Consider the following 12,341-nt stretch of genomic DNA (forward strand, 5'->3'; position numbering starts at 1 on the left):
TCAGACCCCTGAATACCTGGGCACCCCCAGCCACACTTGAATCCTTGGTCCCTCATGCCCTTACAGATGTGTCCTTTCTCCCTTTTCTATAATGCCTGCCTCTGTGGTCACCTCCTGCTTGTCCCTTCCCTCCACCACCATGCAGCGCCCCTGCACTGATCTCTTTTCCCATAGGCCTCTGATACATAGCCTGTGCTACAAGACTTGCACTTGTCTTTCTGTCTTTCCCATTTAGCCCATGAGGCCCATCCAGAGTGGCTGACCCCTGGCTTGGCCCTCTCAGTCCCCCCAACACAGTGGCTATTTGACAAGTGCCTGTTGAGCAACTCTGATACTCATGCAGTTCGGCTTCCAGCCTTGGTGGCCTCCAGGAGCTGGGAGTTGGGCTATTTCTGTTGCTTTGCTGGGAACAACTGTTCAGCTTCGCCTCCCGCTTTATGCACAAGGGTCGTTTCCACTTTGCTGCCCTCTCAGCCTTTGGGCAGCCTCAAGGAAGGTTTGGCTACTGACAAGGGCCAGAAGAGCTGGCCTTTAGAATAGTGTAGAGGACACTTCTGTTGGTGTGTAAGGCACAAGCCCCGTGCCTGCCCCCAAGGGCTGCTCCTATCCCAGATTTAGAGGAAAGTCACTGTGTCCTGACGGGCATGCTGGTAACCCCCTACCAGGAGCCATCTCATCTTACAGGCCTGGCCCCAGTGCCAGCTTTCAGGCTGCCAGATCTCAACTTGACACTTTGTGCCTGTCATCAGCCTGGCTGATGCCCCAGCCCCAGGCCAGAAAACCTTTTTCTCAAGGATAAAAGTAGCTGACCTTTGACTAGCCGCATTGGCTGAACTGCTCATGCCTTAAAAGGGAAGCCACCGGTCTGCCAAGGCTTATTTGGCCACGGGATGGGAGCTAGCAGAAGGGTGTGTGGCTAGAGATGCATTGGCAAACAGTTGTTGTTCAAACCGCCATCTTTGAAAATGTGTGTGGGGGAGGGCCTCTCCAGTGTGCTGGTGGCTTGTGCCATGGCCTGCGTGGCCAGATGATTCCTGCTTCCCTCTGCTTCCCACATAGGCCACAGTGGCACCCACACCACTCAGAGCAGCACCTTCCTTGACATGTGTGTGCCGGAAAGGCGCCAGGATGAGAAGGACGCACAACAATTCTTAAATGTCTGGATTTGTGTTTTTGTGTAGGGGTGACGGGCCAAAGATTGATCTGGTGGGCAGTGCACTCTCGGGCATCCTGGACAAGGACCTCTCGGATCGTGGCAATGACATTGGTGAGTAAGGACAGCATTCTTGCTTCTCTTTGCAGTGAGGAGCAAGCTAAGAGCCTGCTGTGGCCCTTTCTGGAGTGCGATGAGAACTAGCGCAGGCCGTACGGTACCAGGGTGCCAGCCCCCACTCAGCGGCAGGTGCTACGCTTTGGTAAAGTGGGGGAGGTGATGGTGCTGCTCACCTGATAGAATTTTGGAGACTTTCTCCCTCCCTGACCTTTCCTTGGTCAGGCCCGAGGAAAACACTGACAAGTAAACTTGATTGAAAAGGAGGGCATTCCCACTGCTCTTCGTGTTTTTCCCCAGCAGAGAGGCAAATATTTCCACCACAGAAGAGCAGGGTTCTGCCGGTGGTGCCTGGCAGGCAGAGGGCATGTCAGGGCTGCCACTTTACAGTGGGCTTGGGTGTGGTCATTGTTGCTTGGTTCAAAACATGAGAGTTTTTCCAAGGTCAAGATGCCACCATGTGATAAACAGGAATGCGGCTAAATATGTCCCTGTGGCAACCAAGGTTGCAGGTGTTTCTGAGGGTGTGTGGGTGAAGGGGGGTCGCTCCGCTGGTGTGCTGGTGGCCTCTGGCAGTGAGAGCAGGGCGACAGGCCCACATTCGGGGATGACATCTTTTTGTTGAAGGTTGGCCTCTTGTAGGTATAAGTTAGTATACAGTATACTAACTTATAGCATAGTAACTTATACTGCAGAAGGCTGCATTTGGAATTTGCCCAAGTTGTAAGAGATAAGATGGGATCATGTGTGTGCCCTTTGCCCGCTTGCCCCTCAATGCCCATCACACAGGGCTGTGGTACAGCAGCACCAGTAGATAGACAACCAGGATACTGACAGACCATCCAGCAGTCTGACTTAAGTTCTCCCGTTTTGGCCATAGTTCCACACACGCCCGTTGAGTTCTGAAATTGTATCACACTGTAGATTTGTGTCTCCACCACCACAGTGCGTATGCAAAAGATCTCTGTCACTCACAGGATGGTCTATGCTGCCCTTTTATGACCACACCCACCTTGTCTGCCTGCCCCTTTTCTGACCTCTGGCGCCACCCCTAGAGTTTTGCAGCATCATCTGTGTTGGCCGCTGAATTGGGAAGCAGGTGTCTGACAGTTGGCAGGTCTTAGAAGAGCATTGGAGCTCCCAGCATGAACATTTTCCTCTCCTGGCGTTATCTGTGTGTTCGGGTGCTAATTTCCACCCCCACCTCCCAGGCCTGCTAATAGAGTCACATATCTGTAACGACTGAGCTGCAGTATCTGGGGATAGGCTGTGCCACTGTGACTGTAAATGCCAAGGGACTGACCCTGTTTCCCAAGCTGCTTCACAACCTCATTCAGCCTTTGGGAATTCCATTCAGGAAGCATAGCCTGGTGGTTTGGGCTGATGCAATAGCAACAGAAATGCTAGCCTGCTGGAGCTTTTGATCTGGTTCAAGGGCAGGGAAGAGTGGTGATCAGCTGTGAATGAGAAGAAATCATCCGAAGAGCCTGATTAAGTTCTAGTTCTACAGCTGTGCTTTAGCATTTGGGCTCTTTTTCTTTATTGTTTTAAACCAAGGTACTTGAATGACAAGATACTGGTGCACGTCATGGTGTAGACCCCCACAGGAGGGGAGGTGTTCTCCCACCTCCAGAACCTATAGGACCATGTGTCTTGTTTCTCAGAAGCACTGCCTTTTGACCTAGCTCTGAGTTCAGAGATGTGCAAATTGACTATCACCATAACAAACGATTTGCAGCCCAACAAGCTGGTTTGGAAGTGGCAGGGTATTTACTGGATAAGACAGAGTTAGTGTTTAGAAGCTTTTCTCACTGTGGTGACTCAACAGCAGTTTATGTATATTTGACGGCCCAGAAGGACAGTGGCTGCAGCTTGCGTCTCCTTTTGCAAAGAAGACATTCCAGGAGGCCATAATTTCTCAAGTTGTCCATTTAATGTATATATCATTTGCATTGCAAGAAATCATGATTGGTGGTTTGGTGAACCTACTTCTCAAGGCTGCATAGGGATCTATTCTGCATGTACAGGCCTGAGCCGGCACACAGGAAATGATGTGTCACTGAAGGTCTGGCCAATGGCGGCCAAGAGGTGGAGAGCACTGCCATACCGATCATTGGTGAGGATGTCTCCCTGAGCCCCAGGTGGTGGCACAGGCTCCGTGAAGAGGGACACCCTTACAGGGGCACTTCAGAAAGTGTGTGGGGCAGATGGAAATAAGAGATAAGTTTAAGTCTAAAACTCTTTTACATCACGCAGTTTTGTGTGTGTGTGTGTTTTATATAATCCATATTTGCCCATGAGCTTTTTGAAATCTTCTCCTGTGCGTACGTGGAAGTTGTTGAGGTGCTGGTGGGGTGTGGGGTGGCCAGGGAGATCCCCTGGGCAGTGCTCTGTGAGGAGCAGCCTGGGGTTGGGGTGGGGGTGGGGCAACCTGGACCCATCAGCAGAGGGTGGATTTGTAAACCTACCCTGTAGGCCGTGGATGACACTGAAGTCACATCATCATATCTCAAAATTCAGATAACTGATGAAATGTTATGGGAGTGATGAAACACAGGCAAGCCAAGTGTCAGGGAGTCAGGTTACTTGACGGTTGGCGTGCAGGGCAGCAGAGAGAGCCAGAAAGGTGCTTACAGAAGAAACAGGGAGAAGGGACTGGGTAGGGGAAGCAGCCATTTAGGACGGTGGGGGAGGAGAAGCCTGGTGTGTCACTTGAGATGATTTACTACCAGGTGACTAGGTAGGGGGAAATGTCATGGGTAGAAGTGAGCATGTCAGAAGCAGGAGCTGGCTTGGGGCAGACAATGTGTCAAATCTGGCTGAGCATGTTGAGTCTGACACTTGACTAGACTTCCCTAAGGCCTGGGCTGAGGCTGCAGTGGGAGGGCGAGCCGACAGGTGTTGAAAGCAGATGCGGAGCTTCCTAGTGGTGGGAGAGAGAAGGGAAGGCCTGGCATCTAAGCCCTTGGGTGTGTGTGCTGCATCTGCTGCTTCCTGCTTAGTTGGCCTTCCAGACTTGACACAGACGCTCTGAGCTTTGGCTTCCTTGTCTATTGATGCTTCCATCCCCATCAACTTCCAGAACAATTTCAAATCTCTTGGCAGGATACCCCTCCCCCCCCCAAATGGAGAGAGAGCTGGCTACTAATAATGCTGTTTGGTTAGAAGTGGTGGTTTGTTGGTGGTTGGGTCAAGAAGATCAAGCCCTTACCAAGAGAAAAGGGAAAAGAGAACCAAGGGCTGGCGACTAAGCCTCCACCATGGCTATATGAATGGGACAAGCAGGATCTTGCCACATCACTGAGACCAAGGGTGAAGGGATTTCAAGTGGAATGTCTGCAGGTCCAAAGGCAGACATGATCTTTGGACATGGCTTGGTCCAGGAGGAAAGGACAGTGCATACGGTGTGTCTCTTGAGGGCTGCTTTTGTAACATTTCCTCGTTGCTTTGCTTCAAAAGGAGGAAATGATTGTGGCAGAGCATTGTTAGTGGTTCAAACAATAGAAGTTACGTAAACATGGGCTGTGGCAAGAAGCGGAACACAGCCCTACAGGCCATTGGAAACCCTCTGTGTCCGCTATAAATAAATCCATGTTTCCTCTTAATAAAGCTATAATTTTAAATTATTATAATATTAAATTAGAGAATGGGGCTTTTTCAGATCTCGTGTGGGCAGCTACCAGCATCCATCTGCCAGAGATAATTTAGAATAAAATCAATTGGTCCAAGCCCAAATTGTTGATGTCAGTTTGAGATATTGTTTGTATCAAACGACGCAGCCATATTTCAAGTAACTTAATGGAAAATATGGAAGAACTCCAACACAGGCCTGTGCATGAATAGAGATGAAAATTAAATCGTCCAGCTTTCTCTTGGTGATGGAAGAATCTGTTCCGATTGAATGGGAGATTATAGGCCGTGAAGTCAAGTGCCATAACATTTGCTTTTATGATGCCATATATTGTAGTCCCCATCACACAACAGTGTTTATTAGCACTTTGTGCTACCCAGAGATTGTCAGCTCCTCTCTCACTGCACACTTGCCGAGCCATTAGCTTCCAGCTGGGGAGAGGCAGCCTGATTTCACGTCTTGCTCCTGCTGAGAGCCTCCCTGCTCCTCAGTGGTTGGGCATCCGTGCAGGAGCCATGCCTACTCCGTTCTCCTGAAATCTCAGACTGTTCCTGTCTGTGTATATACGTTCAACACCACCAACCCCTCCTCACTGGGGGAAGGTGGCGCATTCCCCTGTGTCCTTTGAACTTGACCCACATGAACTCAAAACTTGACAAAGCATACCTTTCACTGTAGTCAGTTTGAGGGTCAAGAGGTAAAATATGGGCCCCAGGAGGGTTTAGAAGACTGACATCAGCTTGTGTGCTGGCTCTGGAGGGTCCCTGGGCTCATGTGGCCTGGGAGGTGGCAGTGTGACTCCCTAGGCCCAGGGACACTGCTGAGGGCCTCTTCATTTGGCCAGCTGCACAGGCACTCAAGCCGGTCTGTCCTGATGGTTGCCAGCTCTGCACATTTACTGAAAACTGCTAAGTTGAACACTTCAAACTAGTGAGGTGTATTATGTATAAATTACACATCAGTATAGCTGTTAAAAAAGGGTGGGGGGACCCATACTAACTGAAATTTGTTAACATTCACTTTGAGTACCAGTGTTAAAAAAAAAGATGATTCTGTAAGTATGGGGTTTGAGGTGCCCCTTAGCCCCATTTGGCAAAATAGTTGCTTTCAGTGCTCTTGAGTTTATGTAAACAAGTCCTTTGCAAATAGAATTATGTTTTAGATGTGTTAACGGACTCTCAAAGCTTGTGAAAGAACCATTTTTAATGCAAATAAGTCCCCTTAGTGTGTGACATGTGTGGATTGTTTTATGCTGTTTTCTTAAATTGAAGCCCACTCAGATGTTGAGACTTAGCTGCTTGCAGCTGTGGTAATGGAATGATCCCAAAGCTTTTTAAAGGCTTGAGTGTTTCCTAAGCCTATTGGGGGCAGGGGGAATGTGCCTGCATAATTTTGATTCTTCCTTGAGGTGCAGCTTGCAGGTAGTTGCTTCTGAGGGTTGTAACTGTGTAATGTCCTAGTATTAGAGCCATTCTTCTAATACAGTACAGAATACTCTCATCTCCATTTTCCCAGCAACCGGAGCTTAGATACCCAAGAAGGATAGAAAGAACAAATAGTCACAGGGTGCCTACTAGATGCTTTTGTAGATTTATTTCCACATCATCTACAGCACTGTGAGACAGAGATTGCTGTTTATGTCAAAGGAACAGGGACTAAGGCAAGCTGGCTAAATTGGACAATGTGAAGTGGCAGGTGAGAAGCACAGGTGGCAGTGGGCCCAGGTCTCCCTGACCCGTGAGCCCGGACTTCTCTGTGCACAAGGCTACTCTGCCTCACGGGTGCCCACTGCTCTCCCTGGTGACGTTGGCTGTCACATTACGGGCTAGCAGTGGTGATGCTACCTCTGTCTAGTGCATGGAGGCCGGGGATGGCACCAAGCGTCCTGCAGCATTCAACACGGAGTGTAAACACAGTGTGTTACTGCACAGAGGGGCCAGAAACCCCAGTGCACATCCAGGTATCCATGCAAAGTAAACTCGGGACAGCTGGGCTGAAGATGGGCGTCCCCTTCAGGTGCAGCCTCGTGCTTGGCCTCCTGTAGTGATGTAACCGTGAACTACACAGCTCAACTGGAAAGTGGGTTCAGAGCTGCTGTTGGAACCAGTGAGTTCATATGTATCTATATATTCCTATATATAGATATACACACACATCACACACATGTGTGTGTGTGTACTCAATGTCATTGATTTTAAGCGTCACCTAAGAACATGGCCTTGGCCTTTGAGAAAGGGACCTTCCTCAGGCTACATAGGAAGTTAGCGCCTTAGAGAAAAATGAGACAATCTCAGTCTGAGTTTTCACATAGAAAAAGGACTATTCAATGATTAATACCTGCTGTTCCAATGAGTATTAAGTAAAACTATAACAAAGATGAGATTTGATCAATGCTAAAATCTAAATCTGGGTTCCCTATAAGGATATATTTATAAAGCAATTAAATACTGGCCACTGACAGAAAATTGTGGTTAAGATGACATTAAATCTCTATAGATAAATGGCCAAGTTCTCATTTTGCAATTTTTATCGTTAACATTCATAAATCATTTGTAGGGGGTTCTTGGCCAGATTTTGAAGCAGGATTTCAATCCATGGGCTGCTGTTTCCTCTGCCCTCTTTTTATGTAGCAACTATATATGCATATATGCATATATGTAGGTATGCGTGTGTGTGTGTATTTTGCAAACCTCCCCATTGGAGTTAGAAAGTCATTTATTTGGCCTTGCAGCCTTTCAGGGCACTAGGCAACTTCTCAGGTTTAATATGACAACATGCACTGTGGCCACCCTGCCCTAAAGAACGGCTTCAGTGACATTTAGAGTGCTCCAGAAAGACCAGTGGCTGAGCATCCAGCTCTCTCGCTTCGTTGCTCAGAGTTGAGCACTTGAATGGGTGAGCTGGGGCCCGCTCTCCTGGGCACCGCTCCCTTACTTGTGACCTTCAGAGACGTGGTTGACATTAACTAGGCCAAGGAACGACGAATGCCACTGCTGTGGTGTCAGTGTTCAGCCTGTGCGCATGTGTGGATGGGTGGGTGTGGCTCTGGCCCCCCAGTCAGGGACTCTAGTCCTAACCCAACCGCAGCCTCTCTCCAGAGGACATGAGAAGTACGTTTGCTACCGAGATAGCGAGGTCATTTCAACACAGCTCCGTGTCCCACACTGGGTGCATGCTGAAGCCTCAGCCTTGAGCACACGGTCCCCAGTGTCTCCACTAGGCTTCCCCTTATCCCTTGACCCAGTCAGTACCTGTCCTGGGACCCAGCTGCTCACCTCTGTCCTGCGCCCCCTGCAGGCAGTACTGCCCTTGGTGCTGGCTGAGTTCTCAATTCTACAGAGTATGAATGTCCTCTATGTCACTTCTACAATAAGCGTTGAAAGGGCCAGTTTGAAGAGCCTCACAAAAACTATAGCAATACTGGGCCCAGCACGGTGGCACAAGTGGTTAAAGGTCCTCGCCTTGCACGCCCGGGATCCCATATGGGCGCCGGTTCTAATCCCGGCAGCCCCGCTTCCCATCCAGCTCCCTGCCTGTGGCCTGGGAAAGCAGTCAAGGACGGCCCAAAGCTTTGGGAACCTGCACCCGCGTGGGAGACCCGGAAGAGGCTCCTGGCTTCGGACCGGCATAGTATCGGCCCATTGCACTCACTTGGGGAGTGAATCATCGGACGGAAGATCTTTCTCTCTGTCTCTCCTCTCTGTATATCTGCCTTTCCAATGAAAAAATAATAAAAATAAATCTTTAAAAAAAAAACTATAGCAATACGGGGGTTGCAGGGAGGAAATAATGACAGACATTATGTCACTTCCCTGGAGTGAAATAATTGGTGCAGCAAGTTATTCCAAAAGTTTGCAAATAGTGCTTGCTGTGATGGGTGTCCTCCTGCCCAAGCACCTTTACTCATTGTTCTGCAATGCCTGAGGGAGGATGGATGGGCATTCGGGGCATGGGGAGCATTGGTCAGATGGCTCCTGGCCTGCGGAAGGTCCTGGCCCTTGGCAGCACCGTTGACAATTGTTCAGTCCCAGTAGCTCCACATGTGCAGAGCGGCCCCGTCCTCGCTTGGGCATGCCTGGGAACCTCAGCTGCCTCTCTGTGGCCCCAGCTCATTTTCCATTCAGCCCATGGCTGGTGTCTCTGCGTTTACTACCTACCCAGACTTTTCTCAGCCTTGAGGCTACAAATCTGAAGGTGTGCCTGGTGGGCTCAAAATCTGCTATGGACAGCAAAGGCCTGTTTAGTGCTGGCTTGGGCTTTGGGCCTGGTGCCTAAGACTCAAGTTGGAATCCTGGTTCTGCTTCCAGTTCCTGCTTCCTGTTAGTGTGTAGCCCGAGGAGCAACAGGTGTTAACTCAGGTGGCTGATTCCCAGCCGTCCCCACCAATCCCGGCATTGGCTTCCTGGCACCTGGTTTCAGCCTGGGCCAGCCTTTGCTGTTACAAGGATGTGGGTAGTGAAGCAGCAGATGGGGCTGTCTGTGTCTCTCAGATGAAAAGAACTGAAGAAGTAAACACATACCTTTGCTGTCTCCAGGGTGCCCGTCGGGGCCTCTAGCCTGCACATGGATGTGGAGGCCAGACTGGAGCAGGTGACTTTCTTTACGGATTACATGTGCAGAGTGACAGCTCTCTGGCATGGCCACCTCCTGCTCCCTGGCTGTGGTCTCGGATGGGCAGAGCCTCATACTGACTTTGGTTTTATTTGCAAATATGCAGCGGGGTTTGCCTACCCCTCAGCCCCCTGTCCCATGGAAACCCGCACTCACAAGCTTCACTTTCTTATATGAAGTACATGCTTTTATTTCTATCACTGTATTAAGTGAATTATCAAAACCCTTTTCTAGCCGTGGACCCTTGTGGAGGCCTGGCCTGGAAGCCTTGGCCAAGTTCGTAGCCTGCTAACCTTGGTTCATGTAATGAGAAAATTGCTTAGCAGTTGGGGAGTGAGGATGGTGGGCCCCACTGAATGTAACTGGATCCGGTGAGGACAAGCTAAGGACAGGTGGTGGCAGGCGACGGCGTGTCCTGATTGACAGCCACAGCAGCCTCTCGGCTGACCTTGGCAGTGCTGAGAGCAACACTGCCTTCATCTCCCTGGGCTCGTGTTGTCTCTCCCTAAGATTCATAGGAGTGCTCCTGGGAATTCCAAAGACTCACTAAAAGGAAAAAAGTAACTAAAGCTTGTAATGTGAAGAACTGCAAATTATGATTTTACTAATTGCTGTAATCTGTTTTCGCTTGCTATAAGAAAATATCCGGGGAATGGATAAGGCAGAGAGGGTTAGGGCTTGGCACTGTGGCCAGAGTGGCTACAACAGCCGGCTGTGGTGTCAGCATCCCGTACAGGCACAGGTTTGAGTCCAGGCTGCTCCACTTCCGACACAGTCTGCAAAAGCAGTGGAAGGTGGCTCAAGTCCTTGGGCCTCCGTATCTGCTAGCTTGATATATCACACTTTGCCACTTTGAGCTGGGTATTGCTAGATGACACTACAAGCCATCTCTTTCTGGATTAAATAGCAGTCGTCCACACCCACATGCAGCACTGAGAAAATGCTCAATAAAATTCTACTCTTTCCTGCCTTGAGTTGTGTATGATATATGTGTGTACATTTTAAATCATTTGTATGCTGGTAATAACTGTAATGATAACTCAATCCAGAAAACATGATTTTTATACCTACAACATTGTGATGTGAGAAATAATCATAAATTTCAGTTTATATGCGTACTTTATATCAGGAAAAGGTGATAAGATAATAAAACGCTTGACATAATATTAAACTGAAATTCAGGAATTAATAACCAAAATAAATTCAAGGGGCTGAGGTAATGGCATTGCAAGTAAAGCCACTGTGTGCAATGCCAGCATCCCATAGAGGTGCCAGTTCAGCTGCCACTGCTCCGTGTCCTACTGATAGCGTGGGAAAAGCAGTGGAGCAGGGGCCGAGTGCTGGGCAGCTCCTGCCTTCTGCCTGGCCGAGTGCTGACTGCTGTGGTCGGCTGGCAAGTGAGCCAGCAGATAGGAATCTCCAACTCTGCCAAATGAATGTGTCTTAAAAAATAGTAAAAGAAGGTGAATTCAAGGAGAAGCAATGTTATCAAATTTCTGATAGTATAAATCTTACAGGGTTTTTTTTTTCTTTTTTTAAGTGAATGATGGTTGTTAAAGTGCTGTGACAGTCATATATAAAGTGTGTTTGTGAAAGAAACATGCCATGTTATTAAATAGTAGTATTAAAAATACAACAGAAGTTATGTCTTTTGAGGCTAAAAGTTACAAATAAAAAGTTTTGATATCACCTTAAGGTGAGAGGACATATGTGGGTTTGCAAAACTATTTTAGGAAGTCCTCTGGCAAAACAGCCTGAAGATCACTGGCCTGAGAAATATATCATTTTACACTTACATGAATATTTCTATTCCAGGACTGGTATTAGTTCTGATTAAATAATCTGATTAGTTTATACAAAAGGCATTGGTACATCACACATTTACATTTGTTATATGGGATGCCGACATTGCAGTAGGTGACTTGATCTACTGTGCTATAACACTGACCCCGAAACACGCTTTGTTAATTGCTTAACACCTTGCATTTCTTGCTAGAGATTTCTTTACAAAGGCCTGCCCTTTTTCTGACTTTTTAAAAACATCTGAATAAAATGAGAGCGGAGAATCAATTATTTGTTATTATTTGTTATTTGAGTACAGAGCTGTTTCTTCACAAAGCAAAATTTCATTGCCTAGAATCTTATTGTGGCTCCGGGAAGTGGAAGGGGCATCAGAGATGAAAGTACTTAAGGGGGCCCTATACTTTTTTGGTAGTGACTTTGATTCTCGAGCTCTGGCCCTGCCCCTCTCCTTTGATGGAGTAGTTGTTCTCACAGCATGGAAGGGTGAAGTAAGTAGGCTGGAGGCGTGGGTGCGCATGCGCATGCGGTGCTCGGCTAGGTAGCACATGGAGCTGAAAACAGTCATGTGAGACCTGCTTGCTCTCCGTGGCTCAGGCTGGCCGGCTTCCCTTGGTGATAACTGAACACAGCACCTCGTGCTGGGCCCTGCCTCCTGGGGAAGGCTCACTAGTGTTTGCTGGTGGTTGAAGGATATGCCTACAAGCCTGGGGCAGGAGGCTTTCCTCAGCTTACATCTCACAAAGCATGGGGTTCCCAGCTTCGCCTTTAGATCCCTGTTCTCGAATCCCACAACTCACAACAAATTTGTGCCCTGTATAATTTAATCGGATTTTGTCCCCATATTCTTGATTACAAAAGAATAACTTCCTGAGGAGCTCTTGGCTCTGATAATCTCTCTGTCTCTCTGTCTCTCTGTCTCTCTGTCTCTCTCTCACCCCTTCCCTCCCCCCCCCCGTGCAAAAGCTGAAGCCCAGAAAGATTGTTCTTTTGTTCTATAATAATTTATTGAACACTCACTACAACACA

The 12,341-nt window shown here is 48.3% G+C and overlaps 1 protein-coding gene across 9 annotated transcripts in view; it reads left to right on the forward strand.

Annotated features, from left to right (window-relative positions):
• Positions 1 to 12,341, forward strand: part of LOC121166752 (SH3 domain-containing kinase-binding protein 1-like) — a 187,424-nt gene that overhangs the window by 152,426 nt on the left and 22,657 nt on the right. For all 9 annotated transcript variants that reach the window (XM_040996026.1, XM_040996028.1, XM_040996024.1 and 6 more), the window contains one exon: positions 1,182 to 1,267. In XM_040996026.1, the coding sequence (XP_040851960.1) occupies positions 1,182 to 1,267 (86 nt within the window). The remainder of the gene's footprint in view (positions 1 to 1,181; positions 1,268 to 12,341) is intronic.

Source organism: Ochotona curzoniae, unplaced genomic scaffold (genome assembly GCF_017591425.1).
Source record: "Ochotona curzoniae isolate NIBS_2020 unplaced genomic scaffold, NIBS_Ocur_1.0 patch218, whole genome shotgun sequence".
Classification (NCBI taxonomy): domain Eukaryota; kingdom Metazoa; phylum Chordata; class Mammalia; order Lagomorpha; family Ochotonidae; genus Ochotona; species Ochotona curzoniae.